The sequence below is a fragment of the Aythya marila genome, assembly GCF_965140915.1.
Source record: "Aythya marila genome assembly, chromosome: 2".
Classification (NCBI taxonomy): Eukaryota; Metazoa; Chordata; class Aves; order Anseriformes; family Anatidae; genus Aythya; species Aythya marila.
Window position 1 is genome coordinate 109,750,433 of NC_139043.1, and position 27,339 is coordinate 109,777,771.

General features: G+C 34.6%; 1 protein-coding gene across 1 annotated transcript in view; it reads right to left on the reverse strand.

Annotated features, from left to right (window-relative positions):
• SNTG1 (syntrophin gamma 1) overlaps window positions 1–27,339 on the reverse strand; it is a gene marked incomplete at its 3' end in the record, with an annotated part of 342,385 nt that overhangs the window by 19,304 nt on the left and 295,742 nt on the right. Inside the window, exons 14-16 of the mRNA XM_082753438.1 lie at window positions 26,330–26,401; window positions 13,316–13,468; window positions 6,240–6,332 (exon numbers count right to left, since the gene is read on the reverse strand). Coding sequence (XP_082609564.1) covers window positions 6,240–6,332; window positions 13,316–13,468; window positions 26,330–26,401 — 318 coding nt within the window. The remainder of the gene's footprint in view (window positions 1–6,239; window positions 6,333–13,315; window positions 13,469–26,329; window positions 26,402–27,339) is intronic.

A 27,339-nucleotide genomic window follows, 5' to 3' on the forward strand; every position in this document is an offset into this window, starting at 1 on the left:
CTCCAGCCTCTGTTGAAGCAGCCCAGTATGCAATCGGCCTTCTGGGCTACAAGCACACGCTGCTGGCTCATGTCGAGCTTCACATCCATCAGAATCCACAAGTCCTTCTCAGCAGGGTTGCTCTCAATGAGTGCTTCTCCCAGTCCGTACCCCTGTCTGGGATTGCTCTGATCCATGTGCAGCACTTTGCACTTGCCTTGTTGAACCTCATTAGGTTCACATGGGCCTACTTCTCCAGCCTGTCCAGGTCCCTTTGGATGTTATCCCTGCCTTCTGTTGTATTGAATGCACCACCCAGCTTAGTGTCATTGGCAATCTTGCTGAGGGTCTACTCTATGCACCCTCACTGTCTATGTCATTGATAAAGACATTAAACAGTACCGGTCTCAGGACAGACCTCTGAGGGACACCACTCATCACCTGCTTCCACCTGGACATAAAGCCATGAGCTCTGGGTGCAGCCTTCAAGCCAATTCCTTATCCTTTGAATGGTCTACTCATCAAAACCATATCTCTCCAATTTGGAGATCAGGATGTTATGTGGCACCAGGTCAAGGCTTCATGCCTTGCAGAAGTCCAGGTGGATGACATCGGTCAGTCTTCCTTTGTCAACTGATGAAGTTATTCCATCACAGAAGGCCACCAGATTGGTCAGGCACGATTTGCCTTTGGTGAAGCCATGCTGGCTGTCTTGGATCACCTCGTTGCACTTGCCTTGACATTGCTTCCAGGAAGATCTTGATCTTCCCGGGCACAGAGGTAAGGCTCACCAGTCTGTAGTTCCCCGGGTCCTGCTTTATACCCTTTCTAAAAATAGGAGTGATGTGTCTCTTTTTCCAGTCACCAGGGACTTCATCTGACTGTTGGGACTTTTCAAACATGATGGAGAGAGGCTTGGTATCTGCATCATCCAGTTTCATCAGGACCCTGGGTTTGCATGTCATCAGGCCCCCTGTTCATTTTAATCAGGTGGTCTCAAATCTGCCCTTCGCTTACAGTAGGAGACTGCTCCCCCAGCCTTTATCTACAGGTTCAGTCATGATAAATATATAATGATTGTGTGCCATGATTTTGAATTACTTTAAAATACTGTAAAGTCGGAGTTATTCAAGTATTAAGTCAAGTATTAAGTACAGACAAATTCTTGGGTGCTTCTGACCATTGTAATAGTTTCCATTGTACCAGGCTTCTTTTCTTCATCATCCATACTATGAAATAGAAGATACTTGGTGCAGAAGTCTCTGTGAGACAGCCTACCTCTGACACTCTTGAGGAGGAGTAACTGGATGCTAATTGAAACCAAAAACTGCAATGACTGACAGACAAGCTGGAAAAAGAAAAACATAAAGCATGCCTCAAATACTGCTGTGGCATTTCTTTCTGATGATGAGTGCAGCTTAGTAAAGTTCTAAGACACAGAGCAAGGAATCTAAATGAGGATGTGTCAGCTCAGCCTCACCATATTTAAATCTAGAAAAAAATATATATGTATAGGTCCACACACTTTGCAGATAGAATGAATTAAGAGTAACGGAAAATGGTGAAAATGTAAAGTCACAGAATCACAGAATGGCCAAGGTTGGAAGGGACCTCTGAAGATCATCTAGTCCAACCTCCCTTCTGAGCAGAATCTCCTAGAGTACCTTGTGCAGGATGGCATCCAGGTAGGATTTGAATATCTGCAGAGAAGGAGACTCCACAACCTCTCTGAACAACCTGTTCCAGTGCTCTTTCACCCTCACAGTAAAGAAGTGTCCTCTTACACACAGGTGAAACCTCCTGTGCTTCAGTTTGTGCCCATTGCCTCTTGTCCTGTCACTGGGCACAACCGAAAAGAGACTGGCTCCATCCTCTTGACACCCTCCCCTCAGATATTTATACACATTGATGAAGTTTCTCCTCAGCCTTCTTTTTCCAGGCTAAACAGGCCCAGTTCTCTCACCCTGTCCTCATACAACAAGTGCTCCAGTCCTCTAATCATCTTAGCAGCCCTCCTCTGAACTTGATCCAGTAGTTCCATGTAGCTCTTGTACTGAAAAGCTAGTTCATGATAATGATTCTGATTATATAATAAATGTTTCTATCATTTTATGATTCTAATTGTTGTAACTGGTAAGTCTGCCCTGAATATTTTCTCTTCATATTAGCCAGACTATTTTTTTCAATTATTCAGATGATTTTTTTCAGAGTATGGTAGATTAAGAATTTTTTAAACATCAACACTAATTTTATCAATCTCATTCCTTCAAGCATAGTTATCTCAGCTGTCATTTAACAGCGGAAGTCTCATTTTAGAGGTAACTGGGTGATAGTTATTCTTGAGAATGCTAAGAAATGTCATACAGGTTTATAGAAAAGGTGCATCTATCCCTGTATCTTGAGAATGATCACAAACCAACATGTAGGGAAGACTAAAAGGAAGAAATGTATATATAGTATCTCCTTCTAACTCACTCGCAACTTCCAAATATCTGCAGATCAGAAGATTTCATAAAACTAATGTTGCTTGTCCATTTGATGATAGTCTGATTTAATGATCTCTCCTCCAAGTACTTGTCCAAGACCTCTTCAACTTCATTAAAATATTTTGTAACTCTAGTAGTATTCTGCAAATAGTAAAAGCTAGACAGAATGAGTTACCTGACATTGAACTCTAAAGTCTATAGAATATGGCTTAAAGTTCAGTCCTAACTCAAAGAGGAGAATTTGGTATGAGTAATGGGAAAACAATAGAGTGAACATGTAGCAAAAGAGTCATAACTGCTACTGGCAACCAATTTATTCAGAAGTTCTATTTATAGGTGTATTTTGGGAATGATTAAATCCATGACCTAACACGATTTCTGTACTACAGTGACTTATGAAAGATAATAGTTTGTACAGATTTTTTTTTTCCAAATACTAAGTGTAAAAAATCATACAATTTATAAGCAATTCGATTTTTTTTTCTTCTTTCATGACCAGTATGATATTTTAAGTAGCATTTTTGTCTTTAATACTGAGTTTGTTAATTCAATTGAAAATTGCTAGGACTTTCATACAGTCTTAATTTACAGATGGGTATGTATGTATTCATAAGATATTGGTAACAATTTAAATTTTATTCATGTTTTCCTTGCCCTACAAACCGGTTTCCACTTTTTGTTTTTTATTCACTTCTTTATTTGCAAAGCAATTTTGAACTCCTGCTTCATATGAACTCCTTCATAGGTGGAGAAATACTATTTTTAGTTTATGTAACTAAACATTTCTAGTTTATATTTTAGTTTACACACATTTAGCAGTACTCTCAAACAACATTACCAGCCAAGACACAACCACAACCTACACCTGCCATCATGATAATGAAAATATGCAAACAAATTTTTGGCTCAGAAAATTGCACCCTTTATCTTTCCATAAAATGATGGAGAGTAATAATGGTTTTCCTATTTAGGTACTCATTAAATTGGATTAGTATGTGGCCTTTCTCTGGTATGTGTGCTAAATGATCATGCATTTTTAACACAGTGCCTTTATCATAAACAATGCTCTCTGCTTGCCTGTTTTTCTGTATCAAAGAAAACCAAAACAAACCCTGAAACTGTCAAGGTTCCCTGTGTACTGAGGCCTAAGCTTTACAAGCGTTAGTTTCTCCTTCCATGCAGGAAAGTAAAACCCACTTTTATAAGAAAAACTAGGAAGCAGTAAAGCAATTTTTATTTTATCAGTCTCAAATGCAAACAAGAAAAACAGAGAAAACATGGACAGCACTGGTGGCAAAGGTGGAAGGAAAACTAGGAGATAAGTGTAATTTTGAAAAATGGGATTTTTAAAATTTTGTTTTTCAGTGGAAATCACTCCTGCTGCAACGTACAGCTCCTTTTCTTTGGATGAATTTGACAGATCAGCAGGAGTCCCCTGCTCCTCCCTTCAGTCTGTATGGAACAAGTGTTTAGTGGGCATTTATCCACTGCAATGGTAGAAGGTGAGAAGAAGGAGGACCAGTACAGTCTGTCAATTGCAGATGATGCACTACTTTTTTTCTTGCCACAACAGTCCATTCACTACAACAAAAAATGTCTTTCCTCCTATTTGTGAAGTATTGCATCCTTGTCCCTTCATAATGCCTATGAAGTCCTTCCCATCCTGAAGGAAATTCCACCACACATGTGCTACCCTTTCATGTCCAGATTAAACATGTACTGCTTCAACTGTATTTAGATCTCAAAATCCCACTAAATATGGTTAGTTCTTGGCTTAAAATTTCAGAACTTTTTGGATGCCGAGCTTGGATGCCATCCCAGAAGGATCATCTTCATTCTGTGGTTTCATGACTTTAAAGACAAGGGGAAGAGTAAAAATTGACTCATATTTTTATAATGCATTAAGGTCCTTCCTCAAGTTTGAGAGACCTGGAAGATGGAAAATTCCTTCTTAGCTTTTCTCTGGTCTTCAAGTCACCAAAGCTTAATTCCAGTTGTCTTGCGTTGTGGATTTTCTGATACTTTGTTGTGCACTGTGGTTTTAGTTTGAGAAGGGAAGAAAGTAGTGTTTCTACCAGGCAGGGTTGAAACACTACCTAGCTACCTAGTCAGACCTCTTCTGGCTTGAAGTGTAAGTTAGATTGCAATTTTCTGATGCATTTATTTTATCACTGGAGTTCATCATATATTTTTAATAAGACCCATGTGAGCTGGTGGGGGAGCATGGGGCAGCAAGAAGAAGAGGGCAGAATAGCTAAGTGCAAATCTGTTGTCAAAGCTAACAAGTGCCTCACTGTTTCAGTAGTCAATTTTAATATTTGAAATACTGTTCTGGTTTTGGTTATCAAATAATAAATAAATAAATTAGTATTTGGCAAAGAGCAAAGGAGAATCTGTATTATAAGTAACATTGTTCAGCAATGTCTCCAGGAATTTTGTATGACTGGAAAGACATAGAGACTTATTTAAGAAAGCAGCACAGTGAAGTTATATCCTTACTACAGCTTTTTTCCATATCTGGAAATCCACCATACATTTCCTGAGGACATACAGAAGGAGTACCACACCATTCAGCCATGTTTACAAGTATAAAGGCAATTGTGTTTATACTTTTCAACTTTAAATTTGGTCTGCGTTTGTACTGTAGATAATGTCTTCAAAAGTCTTACCAGAATCAGAGCTGTGCAAGAGCTTTAGAGGAGATGCAAATCAACTTCATACAAAAGCATTGCTATAGTATTACTGGAGAATTTGGGGGAAACCTATACAATCTTTTTTGAACTGTACTTTAGTTCTGTTGCACTGATCTTTTACGTAATTCCTCCCAAGTTGACAGTCATGTATTCCACTGATGAATCATATAAGACTATTTGCTTGACAAAATATATATATATATACACAAGAATTTGAGTTTCAAATTCACCACACCTTGTGCGAACAGCAGATTGAAGTGGGAAGAATAAAATGCTGATCAATGGACTAACATGTTCAGACTTAAGCTGTACGATAGGAGCATGTACTGGAAAGACAAGGGCATTTTTAACAATTGTTAGTGGGAACTGTCATCTATAGCATCTCCAACGAAAACAGGAACTGAAGATAAGTGAAACTCAGAAAAAAATATTTCATGTTCTTCCATAACAGCAGTGTCTAGTAGTGTCTAGACTGCAGCAATAAAACTTGATTACATTTCAGTACTTTTTAGCAATTAGTGCAAATGCAAACAAACTTAGGTCAACAGTGACTTTACTGAGTTTTGAACCTACATTAATATAATGTAGAAATTGATGGCATATTAATTACTTGACATAGAAAATTGTTTCACCAATTGTAAAGAGCATTTTTAAGGCTGACAGGAAAAACATGAGATAGACAGACAGTGGTTGAATTGAATGGCTGTCCTTCTGTATCCTGCACAATGCTGACAGAGGACGTAGAAGTATAATTCAACACAAACATTTGTATGATTATATTTATCTTTTTTATGGACAACGAAGAAAAACATCTAAAAATATATATTGGGAATTGCTGTAATAACACACACATAATCATGCAACAGGAAAACAGAAAGGTTGGCATTGACTTTTCAGTAACACACACATAACAGAATACAACTTCTTACATCATTTAGAAGTCACCCCAAGTTTAAACTAAAGCACAAGAGTTGACATAAGATGATCCATTACAACAGTAAAAAGATGTACTATTTATCCCAAAGTATATGAAATGAGGAGGAATTATATGAGCATAATGTAAAAAGTCTTAGACCTTTACCTTTGTGGCAGCATCAAAACAGACAAAACCCATGCTGAAGTCAATAGTAAGTCCCATAAGATGACTCTCCAAAACACAGGCATATGTCTTGCACTGTAAAAGGAAAATCAGAGAAGGCAGTTAACATGGAACATATTTCTTCAATTTCTTTCTAGGACCAGAATGTCTTTGTCTTTGTTTTAATGCACATATATCTCAAAAATAATATTTGGGAAAAAAAAAATGTGTGTAAAAAGGCAAATTTACTGCAGGTATATCTTAAATCAGAGGATTTATATCAGGTTTCTAAGAAGTGTAAAAAGAGGCTTTGCTTTCATTTAGGAAAAAATAAATTGGAATCAGAATTACCTCAGCGGTTTACCAACAACAACTGCTAAAAGGAACGTTTCATTGTTTTTGAACTTTCATATTCACTTTGGAATCCAATAACTTCCTGTAATATTGCAATATTCATCTTTTTAGGAAAAAAAAAAGTATTTGTAAAATTTGGTATGCTGTGTTGTAATAAATTTCAGTGAAAAGGATAGTTTAAGACCATGCAACTATTGACATAATCTTATGAAATGCTTTTTATACTGTCACTAGTGGATCAATACATCCCAAAGGTTTCTATGAGAAATCTTAAAATCTTGAAATACTTTCTCATTGAATGATTTTTTAAAACATTTGCAACTACTTATTTCCATAACATTATGTTTCAATACATGTTGTGAGACATTTATGATATTTTCAGGATCAAAAGTATTTCTTTTCCTGAAGACTGACTTCAGGTACAAAATTTTAAGCTTGCATTGTTCACCATAAAAGAATGTGAAATTTTTAAAACACTTTCAATTATTTAAGTAAGTTTTAAAATAAATTATTTGTATTTTATAAAAAGTTACCCTCTGGATAAAATTTAATTATAGTTATATTCTTTCAGTCTTGCTCTAGATATCATATATATACCAATCGAGAACAAAGACTTTAATTGTTCTATGTTAAAAAATATAATAATAACAATAACAATAACAATAACAATAATAATATATTAATATTATTACATATACTATTATCATGGATACAATGTGACTAACTACACTATCAGAATTAAAAAGGTATCCATTATTAATTTGGGTCTTTTGATGTCAAGTATAAACCAGAGGCCTTTACTTTGAGTGGGTATTTTGGATCCTGAGTGGTCTACGCCAGAACACGAGATCCTGAAATGTGCATTTACTGCACCTAAGAGCTGAAATAGACATTCCAATGCTCATAAAGAAGGATAATGGAAAAGTTCATAGCTATATGTGATATTTGGTTATTTTCAAATTTACTTTTTCACTCTTGAATATAGATTTCTTTTTCTGGAACTGAAGTATTTGCATGAATTGCTTTCACAGATAGAGTCTCAACTACACACAAACAGTTGTTGGATAATCTTTGTGCACACACCTTGGCACTCTAGAGTGCAAGTTTCAAATTCAGTGATGTCTATTATTTAAGCTTAAGGACACTGCTAGCCATCAGTGGAACACAAGTGCAATGCTTAATTCAAGTCTATAGATTGATTATGATCTACTGCTCAGAAGTGAAAACAATCAATGGCATGTGCTTTACAAGATGGTTTTGCACTGTTGCTGAGTAACAGCAAATCATATGTTATTATGTGATCCAACAAAGGTGATTTAAAGCTATAACCGTCCCTCAGTAAATGAAAGTTTTCCTATTGCTGGTGGAAAAGGAACTGGTCTATTCTCTTCCAACACTGAAAGAACTTCTTGTACTTCACTACATGTATAATATCTGAATTTACACAGTACAGGGGTACATTATAATTGTTAAGGCATGAAAAAATGAAGATTTTTTAAATTATAAAATCAATGGTTCAACTCTGTGGTATCACAGTCATATGGTATTTGCATTCACAGTAGCAAATAAAAGTGGGCATGTTTTTTCTTGGAGCAGCTATACTATAAAACTGCTATGAAAATGTAAACTTTGATCCTAAATCAGTTTATCAGTTAAATATAAACTTTGATCCTAAATCCTAGAAAACAAAATGATATTGCCTTTGGCAACATCTCAGAAGAAAAGACTGTTCATCAGTGTTTATCATTCTCCTATGCAAAAATGTTCAATTCAGCATGCAAAGCAAAAAAAGAAAAAAAAAAAAAAAGTGTGGTTTTGTAGATTTACTTTGCCAATTTCCTACAAGATACATAACCCATCCACATTTTTTATTTACAGACATTCAAGATATTTAGAATAGCCTTTACTTAGAATTGAAATTTTTCAAGGAGACAGTATCTCAGATTTAAAGTATGTATCACCATCACTTGGCCTCCCACCTCAACAGCAGAAGTCTAACCTACAATGCACTTTGCAGCACCACACTGAGCTGGCATGGCTACCTCTGAAAGAGCATGGTTTAAGCATAGCTCTGTGCCTGGGTGAGAAGCCTCGCTGGGAAGATAACATTTATGAGAAGCAAGACATATCTGCCTGGGCTCAATGCAGCTCTGAAAAAGCTACGCACTTCCCAGACTGCAGGTTCTTTCTGCAAGGCAGTGCACAGCTTGTTGAGAACTATCATCTACTTCAGCACAATATCAGTATTGTTGGGAAGAAACTGCATTGTAAGGCACAGATTATCAGTGAAGTAGCTGATTCTGCGAAGAAATTCTTCCTAGGAGACTTGATTATTAAGTTTATATAATTTCATTCACAAAAGTTCATAAAAAGTTCATATATATTTAGCATACAATTTAAAACTTTAAGAATGACTGCTAAAAAAAATTATTGTGAAAATTTGGCTTTGATTTCTGGTTTCTCTCATGCCGCTCATTAAATAAATAAATAAACAAACTAACAGCAGGGGAAAACCAACCAACCAAACAACAATAACAAAAAAAAAAACACCCCACAACTTTTCAAAACTGAAGCATCTCCTTCCCAAAAGAATATATTTCAGCATTCATTTCTTGTTCACACAGTACAGAACCTTAAATTGAGTTTACAAATAATTCAGCAGGTCAAAGGCTGAAGGAGACAACCCAAAGTATTATGTTCTTTGTACTCTGCTCCCTCAATAACACCTAGTTTAACTTCTGGAAAGAATTATAAATTGTAAGCATACTGTAAGCTATTTCTGAAGCTAAGTGAAACCATACTATTAATCCAAGACATAACTCAGACTTTCAAACTCAGATTCAACTTCAATGGAGACAAGCTTTTAAAATATGGTACTGCAAAGTAGTTTAAACAACAGGCCTTATATCAGGGAACAAGCAACTACAATGATAAAAAGAGAAACAGCAAGAAAAAAATCTTGAAGGAAGTTGTGAAAATTTTAGCATAAAGTAGTGGGAACTTGAAGGGAACCTGGCAATCGTATATAATTGCACTTCATTATACATGTTTTAGTTTCATGATTCTTCATAGTGTGGTGAAACAGCATGGAAAAGGGATCTCCATTTTAACTGTTTCTTTTTTGTTGTTGTTGTTTGTTTGCTTTTTTTTTTTCTTTTAGGTTTATAAACGTGAATTAGCAACTTTTGATACTCTAAAGAAAGCTAACTAAAGAGTGACTGTAACATTATAATTACATGAACTACAGTATCATATCACATTATTGCCAAATTATTATCAGCTTGACTGTCTATCTCTCTGTATTGGGTTTACATGACAAGGTTTTGGTAGCAGGGGACTGCAGTGGTGGCCTCTATGAGAAGAATTCAGAATCTGCCCCATATCAGATAAGGGCCAGTTTCAGGCAGTTTCAAAGGGACCCGTTGCTGGCCAGAGCTGAGCCAGTTAGTGATGTTTGCGTCTCTTTAAGAGCAGATTTAAGAAAGAGAAAAAAAAACTGCTGCACAACAGCAGCTGGGAGAGAAGGAGTGAGAAACAGCCCTGCAGACCCCAAGGACAGTGCAGAAGGAGGGCAGGAGGTGCTCCAGGAGAGACAACAGAAGTTCCCCTGAAACCTGTGGAGAGGGCCCTGGTGGAGCAGGCTGTCCCCCTGCAGCCCATGGGTCCCATGGCAGAGCAGATCTCCACGCTGCAGCCTGTGGAGGAGCCGCTGGATGTGGCCTGGAGGAGGCTGCGGCCCATGGAGAGCTCCCACAGGAGCAGGCCAGAGCTGCAGCCCGTGGAGAGGAGCCCACACAGGAGCAGGAGGTCTGGGAGTAGCTGCTGCCCATGGGGGACCCGAGCTGGAGCAGTTTGCTCCTGGGGGATGGATGGACCCCATGGTACGGAGCCATGCTGGAGCAGTTCTTGAAGTGCTGCTGCCTGTGGGCAGCCCCCGCAGGCTCAGTTCGGGAAGGACAGCATCCTGTGGGAGGGACCCCACGTGGAGCAGGGGCAAAGAGTGACCATGAAGGAGTAGTGGAGAGTGTCAGGGACTGACCGCAGCCCCTGTTCCCTGTTCTCCTGCACCACTTGGGGAGAGAAGGTAGGATAGGGTGGATGAGGGAAAGGTGGTTTAGTTTGTTTTCTGTGTTTCTCACTTTTCTAGCTTGATAGTAATAGCTAATACATTTCTCTGTTCTCCCCATGCTGAGTCTGTTTTGCCTGTGATGATAATTGTTGAGTGATCTCCATGTTCTTATCATAACATTTGAGCCCTTTTCATTCTATTTTCTCCCCCTTTTCCTTTGAGGAGGGGCAGTGTGAGAATGGTTGTGGTGGAGTTCAGCTGCCCAGATGGGTAAAACCACCACACTCTCCTGTAATATATTTCTTTCCTAAAAAGAAAAGACCTGTCTGTCTAATTTTTGTTTAAGATATAGGCCTGGCAGAAGCTATAAATGAGGTTTAGATAGAATTGCTTACATAGTTATGATGACACATCTTTAGAAATATATCAGAATAGGGCACCAATTAACCTCAATAGAGGTTAATGCCAATTTATACTAGTTGAGAAATACTGCTATTATTTGTATGATTATGGCATAACGTGCAACATATTTGAATAATTTTGAATGGCAGTTTTAACCTGCAGTTATATTCTCAAAATTGTATCATTGCATAGTAAGATAAACCTGCACAAAGCTGGATTATCATTCATATGAAATGCAAATATTCATACGAATGACTGCATAAAACAGAATTTTAGTAAACATTTGCAGGTGTTGCCTTGATTTTGAACCTTTTTTTTTTTTTTTTTTTTTTTCTCTCACTGGGAAATTAAAACAACTTTCCAGAGGCAAATTTTAACATTAGTTATTCAAAACAGATTTTATATGAATCTGCAAATTCATGCATAAAAGCAGTAATGGATTTATGAAGGACAAATAGGGAAACCAAAGTGAGTTATATTAAAAATTGATAGTTTTTGTTTTATTTTATTTCCAAACTGGGATATAGAAAGAGAGGCAGGCAAGAAAATAAAGAAAAAAGGTGAAATCATAGGTGTGTGCTCCACAATGATAAGATGGCTGTTTGTCCCCTTTATCAAATATGCTATAATCGTTCAGACCCAGGAAATTAATAGTTTGAGTTCTTAACGGCTATTCTGAACATCCGTAGAGTCATATGAAAGGTGAAAATTTTAAAATATTAGGTTAAGTTTTTTAGAGAAAGTCTGTTTAGGAGACATGGGAGCAATTCTGAATAAATGTGGTTTTAAAACCAAAAGAAAAAAAAAAAATCCTTTATTAGGAATGCTCCAGCATGAATCAATACCAGAGACAAACAGATACAATGTGGCTTCTGGGTTGAAAGTATTTGAGAAAATTGCCATATCTTCTTTTACTGATGTAGCAGAAAGCTACACAGTAACGTAGCACAGTAGTGCTTCTGCAAATAATGTTTTATATGAGAAAGAGAAAGTTTCTTAAATATTTAGTAGCAGAGGATATATGCTGTTGCAAATTTTATACAGAAAAACTACATTTTTATATTTACATTTTTCAGCACAACAATCAGAGCTCAAAAGGTAAGAATATCTCTTGTAAAAGGTAGCAGGGTGCATCAACATAAAGATAAAAATTGAACCTTAGACTCCTCCTTCAGTGATGGTAATACACATTAAAGCTGACAGCAGTATAGCTTTTGCAAAATTGATCTTTTTGATCAATTGCAAAATTGATCACTTATCTCAGTCTATTTGCAATGTGGGCTTATAGGTCAGAAGAGGGGTAGTATATAAACTATTGTAGACTAACAGTTGTCTAAATAACAATATTAATAACAATAATAATAAAACAAAAATAATAATAACAAATATAATAATAATAACAAATATGTCATGCTTGTGTTCACAGGAGGATGCAGAAAATGAGTGAATGGAAATTGAATATTAGCCAATATTTGCACAGGGTAATACATTAATATGATTTTTGTAGTAGTGTGTACAGAAGAACTCATGGCAACCTCAACTAAAATTGTTCCATCGATAGGTATTATTTATGATTTGAACATTAAAATAACCACTAGGATTAGGTGATTTATAATTGTGTGGGTTTTTTTCCTCCTATTGTAAATCAAAATACTTTTTTTTTTTTTTCCACATGAGAAAGAATGGTTATCTGTAAATATAACCAGTCTGATATTCAATAAGAAATCCATTAGTAATCTCTACCGGAATGTCATCCAACTCTGCTCTGTCAACTGACAATTGAGTAGATACCCAAGAAACGAGAAAAATGTGGAAAAAGAATAAAGACCAGAGGTGCATCTTACACCAATTAGCACTCTCAGTGTACTCTCACTCCTGCTTATTGCAAGGACAATTTGATTCATGCAAGGTGTTGTTACATTGTCCAATAACACATGAAGTAGCATATAAGACAGAGTATCTAAAGATAAAGATAAGAGTATCTAAATAGCTTTTTTTTTTTTTTCCTTGATCTATACATTGTTCATATTCTTTTGTCCATGAACTTTAGTTAAACAGCTGTATATCATCTAGCCATAACTCAGAGTTGGTCTCTTCAGAACTTTAGATTGCAAGGTGCTTGGGAACATTAAAAGGAGGTTTACAAAGTTACATACATAAAATAATAATAATTTGAGAGTTCCAGGAGGCCAGAGAATTTATTAAATTGCATGTTAATGTACCAAAAGGTAATCATTATGGCAGTTGTTCTCACCTGTATTCTTTCAACTTCTAAAAAAGTTGCAGTCTGGAAGGCTTTTTCCCATAGAGTTAGGTCAGACTCTAATTCCACAGAAAAGTAAAGATCTTCTCCAGATTCAGACTGGACACCAAAACAATGTTTCCGACGATCCAGTAGATCACTGTCCTGATGAAAACCTGAAGTTATATAATCTGGCATACATCAACTATTTTTTATTGCAAACATCCATGCTCCAAACCTAGCATGTCTAAATGACATTTTTAATGTTGCCACACTGTAGTAACTAATGAGGGATGAGGAACTGAAAATAAAAGTTTTGGAATAAACATTGACACCTCGAAGAATTTTAAACAGGACCCCAATATTCAGGGTGGTACAGAAAAGCAGCATATCTGGCATATTTTTCAATATCTTAAAAAATCACTTGTTATCAGCTATACGCCTTTAAATTAGATAAATTATAGAAAAAGGCAACTACTTTCTATTCACATGAGAAAGGCAAATACTTTCCATTCACACGAGAATACAAAGATCAGCTTCTCTGACCTATTTGACTCTCCCATGCTAGTCTGAAAGGATTTATTTAAGCATTTGATAAGTCCATCTATTTTGCCTATGGAGACTAGATAAATCAAATCCATACTTCTGATGCTTACAAAATCCACTGTGAAATTTGTCTATGGCTACATATTACCATTAGAGACAATGTTGGAAGCCAGTGGTTAGGTTTCTGGCTTTGGAAGTGGAGAAGGAATTTACTTTTGGCATTACTTTCAACATAACAACATACAGAGAATGTCAGATTGCAGAAATATATGGCATTTAATGATTGCTAGCATTTGTAATTGGCACTATAAACAAAGTTAGTTAAAAATAACAAAAACAAAAATAACAAAAAATAACAAAAATAACAAAGTTAGTCAGGAAATCCATCACTTAAATGTTATTCAATTATTATTTTTTCTTTTCCTGAAAAAGTAGAGGATGTTTTATGCTAAAATTCTGGCAAGTAATTCATCCTTGTGAAAAATACACTTGCAGAAGCAGTTTTAATTAATGTTGTCCATACTACAGCAAAGCAGCTGTCACAAACCACAGGCTCACCAGCTGTCCTTGCAAACAGTTCTGGAAATTTGGATATATGTAGCTTGGGTGCAACTTCTACAATGTTACCCTGTTGCAGAGGGCACAGCTGAGATCAGTGAAGAACTTGCAGGACAGCAGCATCATCTGGTTATAACCAACTTGAATAAACCAAGGAGACCATAATTAGTGGTTACAAGCCTTATATTGTTCAAACCAGCTCTCTCTGGGGCAGATAACCAGGAACTTTAAACTGTCAGAGAAAGGAAATAAATGAAACAGGAATCTCTATGAAATTATTACACTTGGGCAGGTAAGTAGGTAATGGTAGAGAACGCATTATTTTCCTCCTTTCTTTTCATTCAGTGGACATAAGACTGACCTGCCCAAGGTTTAGGACAGCATGTGCTCGTGGATGCTCTTGGTTCAAAATTGCTTTAGTGTCTAGAAAAAGCAGCTGTAGAGGCAACACAAGCTCTCTTTGCAATCATCATGACAAAACTGAGGTGTTCAGATTTTTAAAAGACCAACAATTATGAAGCAATCATCTTGATCAAATGGAATGGGCTGCCCAGGGAAGTGGTGGAATCACCATCCTTGGAGGTCTTTAAAAGACATTTAGATGTTGAACTTAGCGATATGGTTTCATGGAGGACGTGTTAGTGTTAGGTCAGAGGTTGGACTCGATGATCTTGAGGTCTCTTCCAACCTAGACCATTCTGTGATTCTGTGATCTCCTTCTTTACCTATCTTCTATCAAATCCTAACCTCAACAGAATTAAATAATGGATGGAAAAAACATAATGAACATAGGTTGTTAGATCTTAAAACAGCATTTCCAAAAATAAATATTCTCCCAAATTAACATCTTTTTCCAGGTGTTGAGAGGGCTATGTAGTTGAATTAGTTAGATGTGAATAAACAACGTGCTGTGTCCTATGACAAATACTTTTGTCTCATAATCTCTGTCCCTCCTCCTTGGCCCTTCACCTAAAACTAAAGATTAAACAAAGTTTTAAACAATTCCACTCACAACAGGTTTTCATAATGTCTAGGTTGCTGTCAGCGACAGCTATGTTCTACTGCATGCTTAACCTCAAAGTGCACAGAACAGCAGCACCATGACAAACATTTCATCTTTTGAGTATGTGAAGCAACATAAAACATATCTAGCACCTGATAATACAAACCCCATCAGTAGGAACTGGATGAATAAAAGTGCTCACTCCTCCAGGAAAGGACAGCTACTTCATACAGGGTAACAGTACATCTTGCCTAACAGGTCTTAAGTGGGATCTGAAAGTCATTAGAGTCCTAAAGCTACACCTGACTGAATATATCTATTGGTCCATAATCAGAAGGACCTATTCAGCACAGAGTTTAACAAAATTTATGTATGAGATACATATCATTCCCAGGGAAGGTTCTTCACACCTTGGATGAAACTAAAAAATACCTCAACCTCATCTTCAACTATTTTTAACAATAGCCAATAGAAAAAAAAAAGAAAAGAAAAAAGAAAAAAGAAAGAAAGAAAAAAAATCAACTCTGCCTGAAACTGGCATTTTTTGAAACAATTCTATGGCACTGTGTGGGATCACAGGAATCACTGTCTAAGAACAATTGAACTAACAGGCCCTGTTTTTAAATGGAAGGAAGTGTAATTCTTGGTTCCAGAATGCCTACCTGTGTTTAGCTGGGTACAGTTAAGGTTTGATTACACTGTGAGACTCACATGTTCACTGTCTTTTTTTCCTATTGCGAAGAATACGTTGGCTGTGAAAAAGTGTTGAGTTCTTTTAGAAACTGTCAAAATGAAAGTGTTAATAGCTATACTGACACTGATCTCTGTTAAAATGTGTTTGAAAAGTGCAAAAATCTCAGAACAGTCTTTTGAACTGATTAAATAAAGGCTTTTGCATTTTATCACCAATATTGCTAGCAGTAATTGTACTAAATTTTATTAAGCATTTCATCAATCCTAGAAGATGAAACAAGAAAGATAAACTGGATTTGGGATATTAAGCCATATTTTTGCTATATCTATATTAAAATGAGGATATACTTGGATTTAGAGAGGATTTAATCAATACTATGCATTGATAGCATACTCAGTGACTTACATACAAAAAAAAAAAAGAATATTTCAACTACTACATCAGATTGTGACAGATAACATACACAGTATACTCATTAACAAAACAAAGTAATGCAAAGTAATAAAAAAGATGAAAAATAAAGTTCAAAACAAAACTTCTTCATACCAGAAAATTAGTGTAGAAAAATAATTTGAAATATTACAGGAAGTTTTCTTATTTGGAATGAAAACAAAATTCAACATGAAAATTTTCCACAGAACAAAAATTTCATTTTTTTTTAATTAATTGTAATTTGATGATCTGCATGTACATGTGATTTTGATATCCATCTATATGGTTAAGTGAATGGTAAGAAAAATTCCAGTCAACTATTTGCTTGGTATATTTTAGTTTACAATCAGTTGTCACCATATAAATGAGATATTAATTTCCTTCTTAGTGGTATTTTGTTTTATGTGTAAAAACAATTTGATGGCTCTGCAAGGCTCTCTTTAGTTCTGCTTCTGCTTTCTTTTGACCTTTCTTTAAGCTTTCATTTCTGCTCAGGTATGTAAAAAGTGAAACCTACATACCATATCATAGATTTAAATATGTTTTCAATTATACTATGGATAGGTGTAGGAAACAATATGTATACAAAGTTAAAAGACAGCTGTTGAAATGTCCTTGGAAAAGTAGCAGTATGAAATTCTGTCTTAGGAATCCAACTGAGAATTGTCCTAAGCTCTGCAAGTTTAGGATAAACTTGTCAGGAGTCTCAAAAACAAGCCTGAATTAAGAAGGAATCTTCACTAATTGACTTTGACAAAATAGTTACTTCAGTTATAATATATTATATCCAGTTTAAAAGCTGTTTTGAACCTGTATTTTTATTAACGCTCACTAGTCAATGATGGACATTAGCTAATTTCATGTTATTTTGTAAGTACTTTTTCATACTGTTAATGATCATCTGTACCATTTGTCCTTGATGTTCTCAATATGAATTAATATAGACTCTGAAGAGGAACAGTCACAAAGCTTGTAGCAGTATGCTAATTCCCTACTGGAAGGAAAGTAGCCCTGCTGAAGGATGAGCTGTGAGGAAAGTCTTTGGCTTACACCCAGCTTCAGGGTAATCCAGCATCTCTGCTGACAGTATGGGATGATTCCTGCTTGCCTAATTAATAATGATGTCCATGTTAAGTGAGAGTAATAAATTTGTCTAAAGGGAACCAAGCATGGCTCATTAGGCAGGTCCTTTCAAATTAAGGCAGAGTGCTTCTTTATCACTGAGTAGTGACATCATATTCTCTTTGGCAGAGGGAATCTTTCCTCCTTTAAAAGCGACAGTACTCCTTTTAGATTACTTGGATCTTTTCATTTTATGTGTGATGGATCCACTGAATACTCATTTAGGTCTTAGCTAAATCCACTAAGATGCAAGAGACCCTGACTTTTACTACAGTCAGGGAAAGCACTGTTCTATTCTATAAAGGTCAAACAAAACTAATTCTACCTGCCTCATGTTCATGGTATGACTTTAACCCAGAAGGCTCAATAACTGCCTGGAATACTGTTTAACCTGTTATACATGTATATAATATATATTATATATATTATGTATAGGTTATACATGTATATAATATATAAAGAAATTTGAAGGTTGATCTGTAGTATTAGTGGCACTGGTAAGCAGGTTTTGGTATGAGCAACAATCCATGGAAGATGTTCAAAACCATCTCAATCAGAGTTATTTACATACACATACAAAAAAAAAAAAAAAAAAAAAAAGACCTTAACATTTAAGTAATTTTTATTCCCACTGTAAAAGTGATGTAAACATTAATGTTTGCATTATTAGATATAATTCTTGATAATGCATCAATGGGAAAATAAAATGTGTTTTGTTTTTTTTTTTTTTTTGCTTTGTTTTTTTGACTACTTTAGACATTCCTGAAATAAATGACTCTGTCCTATCATAAACAGGATTCAAATCTAGCATCTAAATTCTCTGAAGACAAAAAGCTCTCTCCCCTCTGTACAAGAATGACTCTAAAATAATACCAAAGTAACTGCAAAAATAATCACATCATGCTTTCGCATCTGCTGGCATCAGTGCCCTGATAATTTTACTGTTTTTGCTACCTTTCACTTATCTCCACCTACATAAACAAAATACTTCTTTCTAAGGGATACTAATGATCTATTTCTTTTTCTGAAACTTTGGGAACACTTTTCTCAAGCACCACCATTAGTTGCTATGGAGATTTTTCTAATAGCATTTACAGGCAGCAGGGAACAGATTCACTCAAGTGAGAAAAAAAGATACTCTTTTTCCAATATATCCTCATTAATCAAATAATAAAGAAAATAAAACACCCTATGTCATTTGCATGCAGGCATATGTCTTTTTTTTTGTGTTTTTTTTTTTTGATCCATCTGAACTTTGAAGTCAAAAAACCTGAGATTAAAAATGTTGCAATGTATTTAAATAGACACAGAATTTCAGCTAAACAAAACAATGGATAGAATATTTTTCAATATTCAAATTTTGTGAAAATATGCATTCTGAAGGGGAAAAATCATTACAAGTACAAGATAAATTTTAGTTTCAATTAAATTTCCATTAGAAACATCTTTGTGATTGCTTGGGAGAAATAGAAATGTTCATTCCTTGTAACTTAATAGGCAAAGCACTAAACTCGAATGTAAAATTAATTTCCAATTCTGCCTGATTAAAAGATGATTCAGGCTCAAAGACTTATTTTATTCAGAGTCTGAATTTAGGTTTCTCCTGATGTGCCATAATGTTACCTGTTTGTTCCTTAATAACCTCCACCCAGAAATGTGTTTATTTTAATGCTATATGGGGACAATTTTCAAAAGTATTTTATAAAGACAATTCATCTTTGAGGCAAATAACAACAAAACCAACCAAACAAAAACCTATTCTAATACTTTCCAGAGAAGCACTGGTAGTTGTATTCTCCTAAAGAAAAATCAGAGTGCAAGGTAATTACAAGCAGAAACTTAAAATGTGCTGATGACCTCTTTGGAGAGTTATTAAAGTCTTGTACCTCTCCAAACTCTGAGGCATTATTGGCTGGAAATGAAATTTGAGAACAGATCCCAGAAGAGTAAACATTTCAATTACTGATAGCAGTGCTCATATATTTTCATTCTAAGCCCTTGTTTACAAGTTTCTCAAAAGTAATAGTGCTTATAGTTTTTTCCATGTTAGTTGCCTAAGGATATTTTTTTATGTTCAAGTTATAGTTAAAACAGCTCAATCAGTTCTGTGAAATAATTTAGAAAAAATATGAAATTGTTCCATCCATGTCATATACAAACAAACAAAAGAACATACAAAGAAAGAGAACTAGCCCCTGAAACATCTTTTGGGGCTGTTCTGGAGCATATATCCTTTGTAACTGCAGTGTTTGCTTTTGGTATGGGAGGAAACATTTGCTGTCCTCAAAAATAAATCAAGATCTACTGCAAAATACAGACATTCTGAGCAAAATTTGGCTGCTACTGTTTTGATGATTTCTTTCTGAACTTGTTCTATCTCTATCGCATAAGGAAAGAATTTTCCCTGCTTTTCCCAGCTGTTAGGGGATGTTATCTTACTGCTCATAAGAAATGAGAACAGAATACATCATTCTTTCTTCAAGCGGCTATACACCTCTCCAAAAAACAAAAAGGACAAAAGTCCTAAATTTTGTCCTTAAAAAAAAGTCCTTATAGAAAAAAAAGGACTTTTTCCTTAGAGAAAAGTCCTTATAACTCTCTATATGTTATCTACATGTTTGTCTATTTTCCAATCATGCATTTCTTTTAAAGGTATGAAAAGGTCTTTTAAAGATTTCCCTTGTAAAGGACACAGATATTGGGAGAATATGAATTAAATTTCTTAGAAGAGGGAAGAACTAATGCCTTTAACCGACAGATTGCAAGAATCATTTAAGTATATATCTTCTGTATTTCTTATTCTTTTCCTGTTTTTCCATGTGTTTATCTTATTATTTCTTCCAGGAAGCAGGATCAGACTCTAATGGTGGCTGCCACAGCCAAATTCAACTGACTGAGTTTTCCCAAGAGTAGACAGTTTATGCTATCTACTGATATATATCTACTAATATATAATATTATGCAAAAATAAATAAATAAATAAATAAATAATTTAAAAATCCCCCCTCCATTAAAAAAATATATATAAAATTAAAGAGAAACGGAACCTTACTTAAAACTTTACATTTAAAACATCTACCTTTTCTGAATCAAATAAAAATTTACCAAGTCTTTATACAATGGTAGATGTCATACAACTAATAAAACTGTCTGCTTTCAAAAAAGGCCCATTGAACATATCCAAATTAGGAATTAGGTATTAGGAATTCTATCAGTATGTAGCCATCAAAGAGAAATTAATTGAAATCACATACAGAATCACAGAATAAAAGGAAATGTGGTCATCTAGTACACATCTCTATCCAAGGTAGGAGCAGCTATCCTATTTTAAGCTTTATGCTTAAAAGGATACAACCATGGATATTCAACAGCCTTGGTAGGAGCTCTATTTCAGTACTGAATGACACTAGCACCTGACAGTTTTTTCTTTATTGTGTAGCTGAAGACAACTTAATGATGGTCTTAATGCCAGTGGACAAGGAGAACATTTATGACTTCTACTTTTATTTTTATCTTATAACACAACTGTAATATAAGTTAAAGTGGGAACAGAACCTCTTTTCTCTGGAAACGTTAAATATAGTTAACATACAGATCAGCAGGACATAAAATTACTTCAACTACTTAGAAGTGAAACACTCAACAATTTAACATTTTTTTACAAGTGTCAAAATTGGCTGAAAATGTAATGTTCCCTAGATACAGTATTAACCTGTTGATAAAAGGGATCCATTACTTACACCTCCTAAGCAGTTTTGAATTTGCATAAAGTATTGAAATCATACCACAACGTAAGCCTTAGTCATTGACCAAATTATATTAATAATGCACCTCAAAATACAGTCTTTCTTAAAATACCTTTACTTTAAATATTTATTAGTCTATTGGCATTCATTTTAAACTTTACTCTGAATATATAAACATTTTATGTAGTTTCCTATGATTCTGTATGATTCTTTTCCTATTAAAAATATCTGAAGCAATAATAGAAATTATTTTTTCCCCATAAAGCACAACGTCTATTTTTCCTAGTTGAGATCTAGATGTAATGTGACTTATTGAGGAAGAAGAACAAAATTACAGGACATTCAATTGGGAAAAATAACATAGTTCCATTTGAGAAATTTATACACTAATAGCTAAAAAATGAGGGAGGAAACACAAGTCATCTGAGATACTGAGTTGATCCCAATTACTACTATAGTAAGAAAAGTATAACTACACTGATGTGAATTATATCAGATATAAACATCAATGATTCACCATTCTGACATACTGCCAGCATGGACTTCTTTTCGTAACTACCCTCACATTTCAATTCAGATCGGATCTGCTACCTGAATATGCTCCCTGTTTTATGCTAAATAAAATACGCTGTTTATTGTAAATCTCCAAATGTTTTTGCATGACACATTGAAGACAGAGGGGGTGACTGAGAGATATAAAGCATTTTCTCACAGTTACAACAAGATGCTTGTATGAAGCTGAAGAGCATTAGTAACTTAAGTAAAAAAGCAAACTTGATAGAACATAAATGTAATATTTTCTATTTTTATTCACATTTTACCTGAATAATTTCCCCTTTTTTTTCTATCTCCCTTGTGCAAGAAATTACTGAAATAACAAAGTTACTTAGCAATTTATCAAATACTATAATCTTTTTTTAAATATACACACACATGCATGTGCACACACATACACACATTCAAAAGATGGCCACAAGTTAACTGCACATCAAAAACGTAGGAGGTACCAAAAGACATATTCAATTCAACCAACTTTGAAGTGCTGAGGAGGCCAAGGCCATCCGTTTATTTCTGATGGTTATATCTGGCTTCTTCAATTTTTGAAGTCTTGAACAAACCTAAAATTGGAATTATCTGGCTATTAATGGGTCTTTACTCCTCAAAATAGAGGACTGGGTGAAACAAGATTCTTCCAGAATAAAATAGCAATATTTATTCATAGCACTATCCCTACTTTTCCACCAATTCTGTTGAAAATGATTAATTGATACATTTTAATTTCAGAAGTGGTATCATCAGATTATCTTTCCAGAAAACTTGTTTAACATGAATTACAGATTTTCATTCATATGCTGAGTGTTGATGTCCCAGTAGCATCAGTTTGAATAGAATTTGTACAGAAAGGAAAGTGGATTAAAAGTATCAATCACTTTCTCTCATCAGTTTATTCCACTGATTCCACTCATCAGAACTGTTACAAATTCTAACTTCTTCCCAATTTGAACTTGTCTAGCTTTACTTACTGATTGTTCTTTCTTGTAACTTGTTTCTTTTAAGGGTTAAAGAGTGCCCTCAGTTCCTCTATTCTCAGTCCCTCAGTGCCCTCTATTCTCTGTTAAAGTACTTGCATCCCATAAAAACCTATTACATTTTTATTAACTATGCCTATCAACTCATATATCTTTCCTCCAGACACAAAGTTATTTGTATTTTCATTAATGTCCCTTTTCCTTTGAATATAGCCCACTGCTATGTTTGCCATTATGTCATAATGAATAATTTAGTCCAATATAATTAAAATATGATTGTTGTACTTGGTCTGATTTACTTAATTTGCATGTCAAAAGGTAACATTTCAACCCCAAAATATTGACTATGAAGACTTTTATACTTATAATATACATATTTTTACAAGGTAGTTTGAAGGTCTACTACAGAATCTTTATTTTATTTTATTTTATTTTATTTTATTTTATTTTATTTTATTTTATTTTATTTTATTTTATTTTATTTTATTTTTTAAATAATCCACTATTGTTCTGGTAGTGTTTGGATGTGATATTTTATTTTTATTTTATTTTACTTTTTAAATTGCACATATTACGGGATCAGTGCTTGTTTGATGAATTTATGTCAAAAAAATGTTTTTCAAAGTCAAAATAGAGCTTTTAAAAATCTACTTTTATATTTCAATTTTTTACTGGTGTATCTGATTATGTAGAAGGTTGTAATCACATTAAGAATATTGACTTATTGTTGTGTAAAAAATAAGTCTCCTCCTCTTTCTTTTCCTTGTAGAAGCTGCATTTGTACTAATAAATAAAGCATGTATGGGACTGTTTGCTCACACCACAGTTACTGGAAATGGCAATTCATACTATGAAACTCTGTCCTTCTTAAACAGGATGTACACGGGAAAACAGCTCAATAGAAAATTTTTCCTCACCCATGATAACATTCAAGTTACACCGAGAATTGTTTGGGTAAGTGCTAGGTGGTCCATTTGGTCTAAAACCCAAGGTAGCAATCATACAAATAGATAAATAAAAGTATGTGGTGTTCCACCATCTGGGAATGTTTTGTGATACTTATATCTAGTAAATGAGTAGCCTGAATAATTTGAGTTTAGACATGAATGTGGAACTAAACCTACTTCAGAGACACTGAGTAGCTATATTATTCTGCAGATGGCATTATTATCTTCCTGGATTTATTCCTGTCCAGTAAAATATGATTATCTCTTATAAAGTAGAAACAGAACAATTCTATATTCTCAGTATTTCTAAAAAGAATGACACAAACTCAGTAGCTTCTCTGGAAGAACAGAAAGTGTAGAAGAAGGAACAGTCTGTAGTAGAAGAGTCCAGGTTTCTTTTCTTCATTTTTTTCATGAGTCTTCCCAAGTTATCATGCTATCTATCAATCTGAGAATATTAAAAACCTGTTAGTCTACCAGTTTGCCATCCAACTCATTCTCCAAGAGAAGCCAATTTATTATGAAAGTAGCTTGAGAGGTACAATAAAAGGGAGGAAGTTTGAAGGTGATCACAAAGTACCAAATTAACTTTTAAAAAAGTTGTCTCTGCTTTGGTAATATCCATGCAGACAATGTGTTTTGTACAAACGTGTCTAGAAACACACATTGCTAAAACTGAGACCTTCATGATGCTGGCAAAAAAGCTTAAAAAAAACTTGAGTCTCTACAGAGGTTCATTGTTGTAGTAGTAAAGGAAAGCTGTTTTTCTGGTTTCAGAAGCTATAATTTCACTGAAGTTAATTTTATGCTACTATTTTTTAATCACTTAGAGTTTTTAGGCAGCCCAAAAATATTGTTTGAAACACTCCAATACCTTATGAGCTTGACTATACTTACAGACAATAAAGGAATAACTGAATGAGTAACATAATAAATAAATGCATGAATGATATTTCTATACCACTTATATTGGAATTGTCCTTATTCTAGGACATGATATGTTAATAAAAACTGAGAATGGAGGATCTACAGACAGCTTGAAGAGCTAGGAGTGAGATATTTCGTCTCTCCCTAAACCTTACTGTTTTAAGAGCACTGGTCATATTAATTTCTCAGTGCAATGTCTTTACAGAGTGAACAGCCATTTCTGTTAACTTTCTCCCTACATGACCACTGCTAAAGAATCAATGTTTACACACACTTGGTAGTTAAAGTACATACCACTGTGATGGGACATGTTGCATTTAGAGTGTGCTATTCCTTAACCAAGACTCCAGACCCCACAGACAAACCATTGGTACTAGAACTCTTACCTTTTCTTTTTCAGATTACTAGCAGGTGTTTGTCTTTGTTTGTTTTGTTTTGTTTTGTTTTGTTTCAGTTTATAAATTTGCTTTCTTATTTTTGAACTCACTGACATAAAAAGCTTCTGAAATTATTACAGCTGTTTGATCTCTAATCTGGCTCCTAAAGGAATGGGTTATTTACCTACATGAGCTATAAAAATTAGAAAGTGTAGTACGTACATCAGTATAAGGTTTTCCCAAAAGGATATACTTTTTTTTTAAAAAATAAGTTTGTTCATACTTCTTCATGATGTTAGTCTCTGCTAGATGAAACTTCAGAAAAGACCAAATTGCCTCTTATATAATTTGGACCTAAAAAAATTATATAATAATAAAGTACATAGGAAAGCACTTCAGATGAATGGAAAGAGACAACTTCCGATCTCTTTTTCCTCTCCTTCCCCACATGCTGAACATCTGGAAAACTGTTTTTCACTGTTTTAAAAACAGAGACAAGACAATATATATTATTTTTGAGTGAATTCAATATGAAAAATTAAGTACAATGTACCATAATGGCCCTATGCAGTTTTCTACTCACAGATTTAACTTTCTAAACATATTTAATTTGGCTTTTCCATTTATTACTGTTGAGGCAAACTGAAGAAACTGGGGGGAGGCGGGGGGGAAGGACAAAAGTTTTCAGAGTGGCATTCAGAGTTTTAAGGACTCTGTTGTCAGTCTTTGTGCAATCTTACATTGTAACTGTGAGTTGCATCAAGGTATTTGAAAGTAACAGAATTGATGCCTATTTCTTTACCTCCTCATTTAGAAGAATAGACTTTATACCAGTTGAGTGTGCCAGTAAAGTAAAACTATAAAACTTTTATTTTATTTTTTTTCAGTACTGCGTTATGAAGAAATAAAATTGCTTTCCAGTCAAAATCAGTTTATTTCCAAATTTTCAATGCCTTTTCAAAATATTCATTATAGATTTTGGCTCTGTACCTAGTGACATCAGGACTTCTGATACTGACTTCAAAGGGTCAAAATTTGATCTTTTTCTGCAAGATGGTCACATGGATTTTTAGTTGCAGTGTTATACTCTGGCTTCTTAACTGGTTTGACAAAGTGCTGTTTTATTTTACATATTTTAATCATACCTTCAGAATTTTGCACATTATCTCATAAACTGAAAATGTTTTCTCAGCTCTTGTCCAATCCCAGGTTGTAACCTTGGAAAAAACAAACAGGAAAAGAAAGCAAGTTATTTTTCTTTATTTCAAGAATAAGCTTACTATAAAAAATAAATAAATAATCTATCCCTAGAACTTCCTACCTCTTACATCCAATATGGTTTATTTTGAGCAATAACTACCAGGTATCAGACTGTTGCATTCAGACAGTGCTGAGGAGGCATCCTGCCTTGTACCTTCAAGTAGCTTTGCATGCAGGCTGCTCATGAAGGAGCTTCCTCTGCCTATGCTAGTGGGGGTTGCATTGATATGCCAACATGATACTTTAATGAGTTCACAGAGACCCATTTCTCCCCACTTCCCTACTTATAATAAGCAATTTGCTCTAATCACCTACATTGTTTGCAAAGGTCCAAAACCATAAAACAGAACACTCCAACCTTGCAGTGTCCTAGACACTTACTATATATATCTCTTAATGTAGTTGAAAAAAACCCAAAACTAACTAGAAATGAAACAGGTAAATCCACATTTCCTTTTTTCTTTACCAAGATGAGTCTTCTCCTAAATTCCAACAAATTGAGATTTGAATAGTAGTCTATTGCTCCTTGTAGTCTCAGGATTTAACAACTGCTTTTAATAGTATTAATTTAAAGCAACTATTTTCAACAAAAACTACATACAGCTTATCAAAATGATGCAAGGGTGGTAGATAATACTTAGACAAGATAAAAAGGGATAGATTAATATATTTAATTGGAAAAAGTTCAAAAGCAATCTATAAATAACTTTTGAATAAAAATGCATGAAGGAAAGAGAAGAATTAGTCACAGTCTCAATAGACTGAAAAATACACAAAACAGAGTAGAAAAAGATGTTCTATAAGAAAAAAAAAAAAAAAAAGGGCAAGAAGTAATGAACAATGGCCCAGCTCCAAAGGAAGATAGTTCTGATATAAAAATTGTTAGAAGAGATAA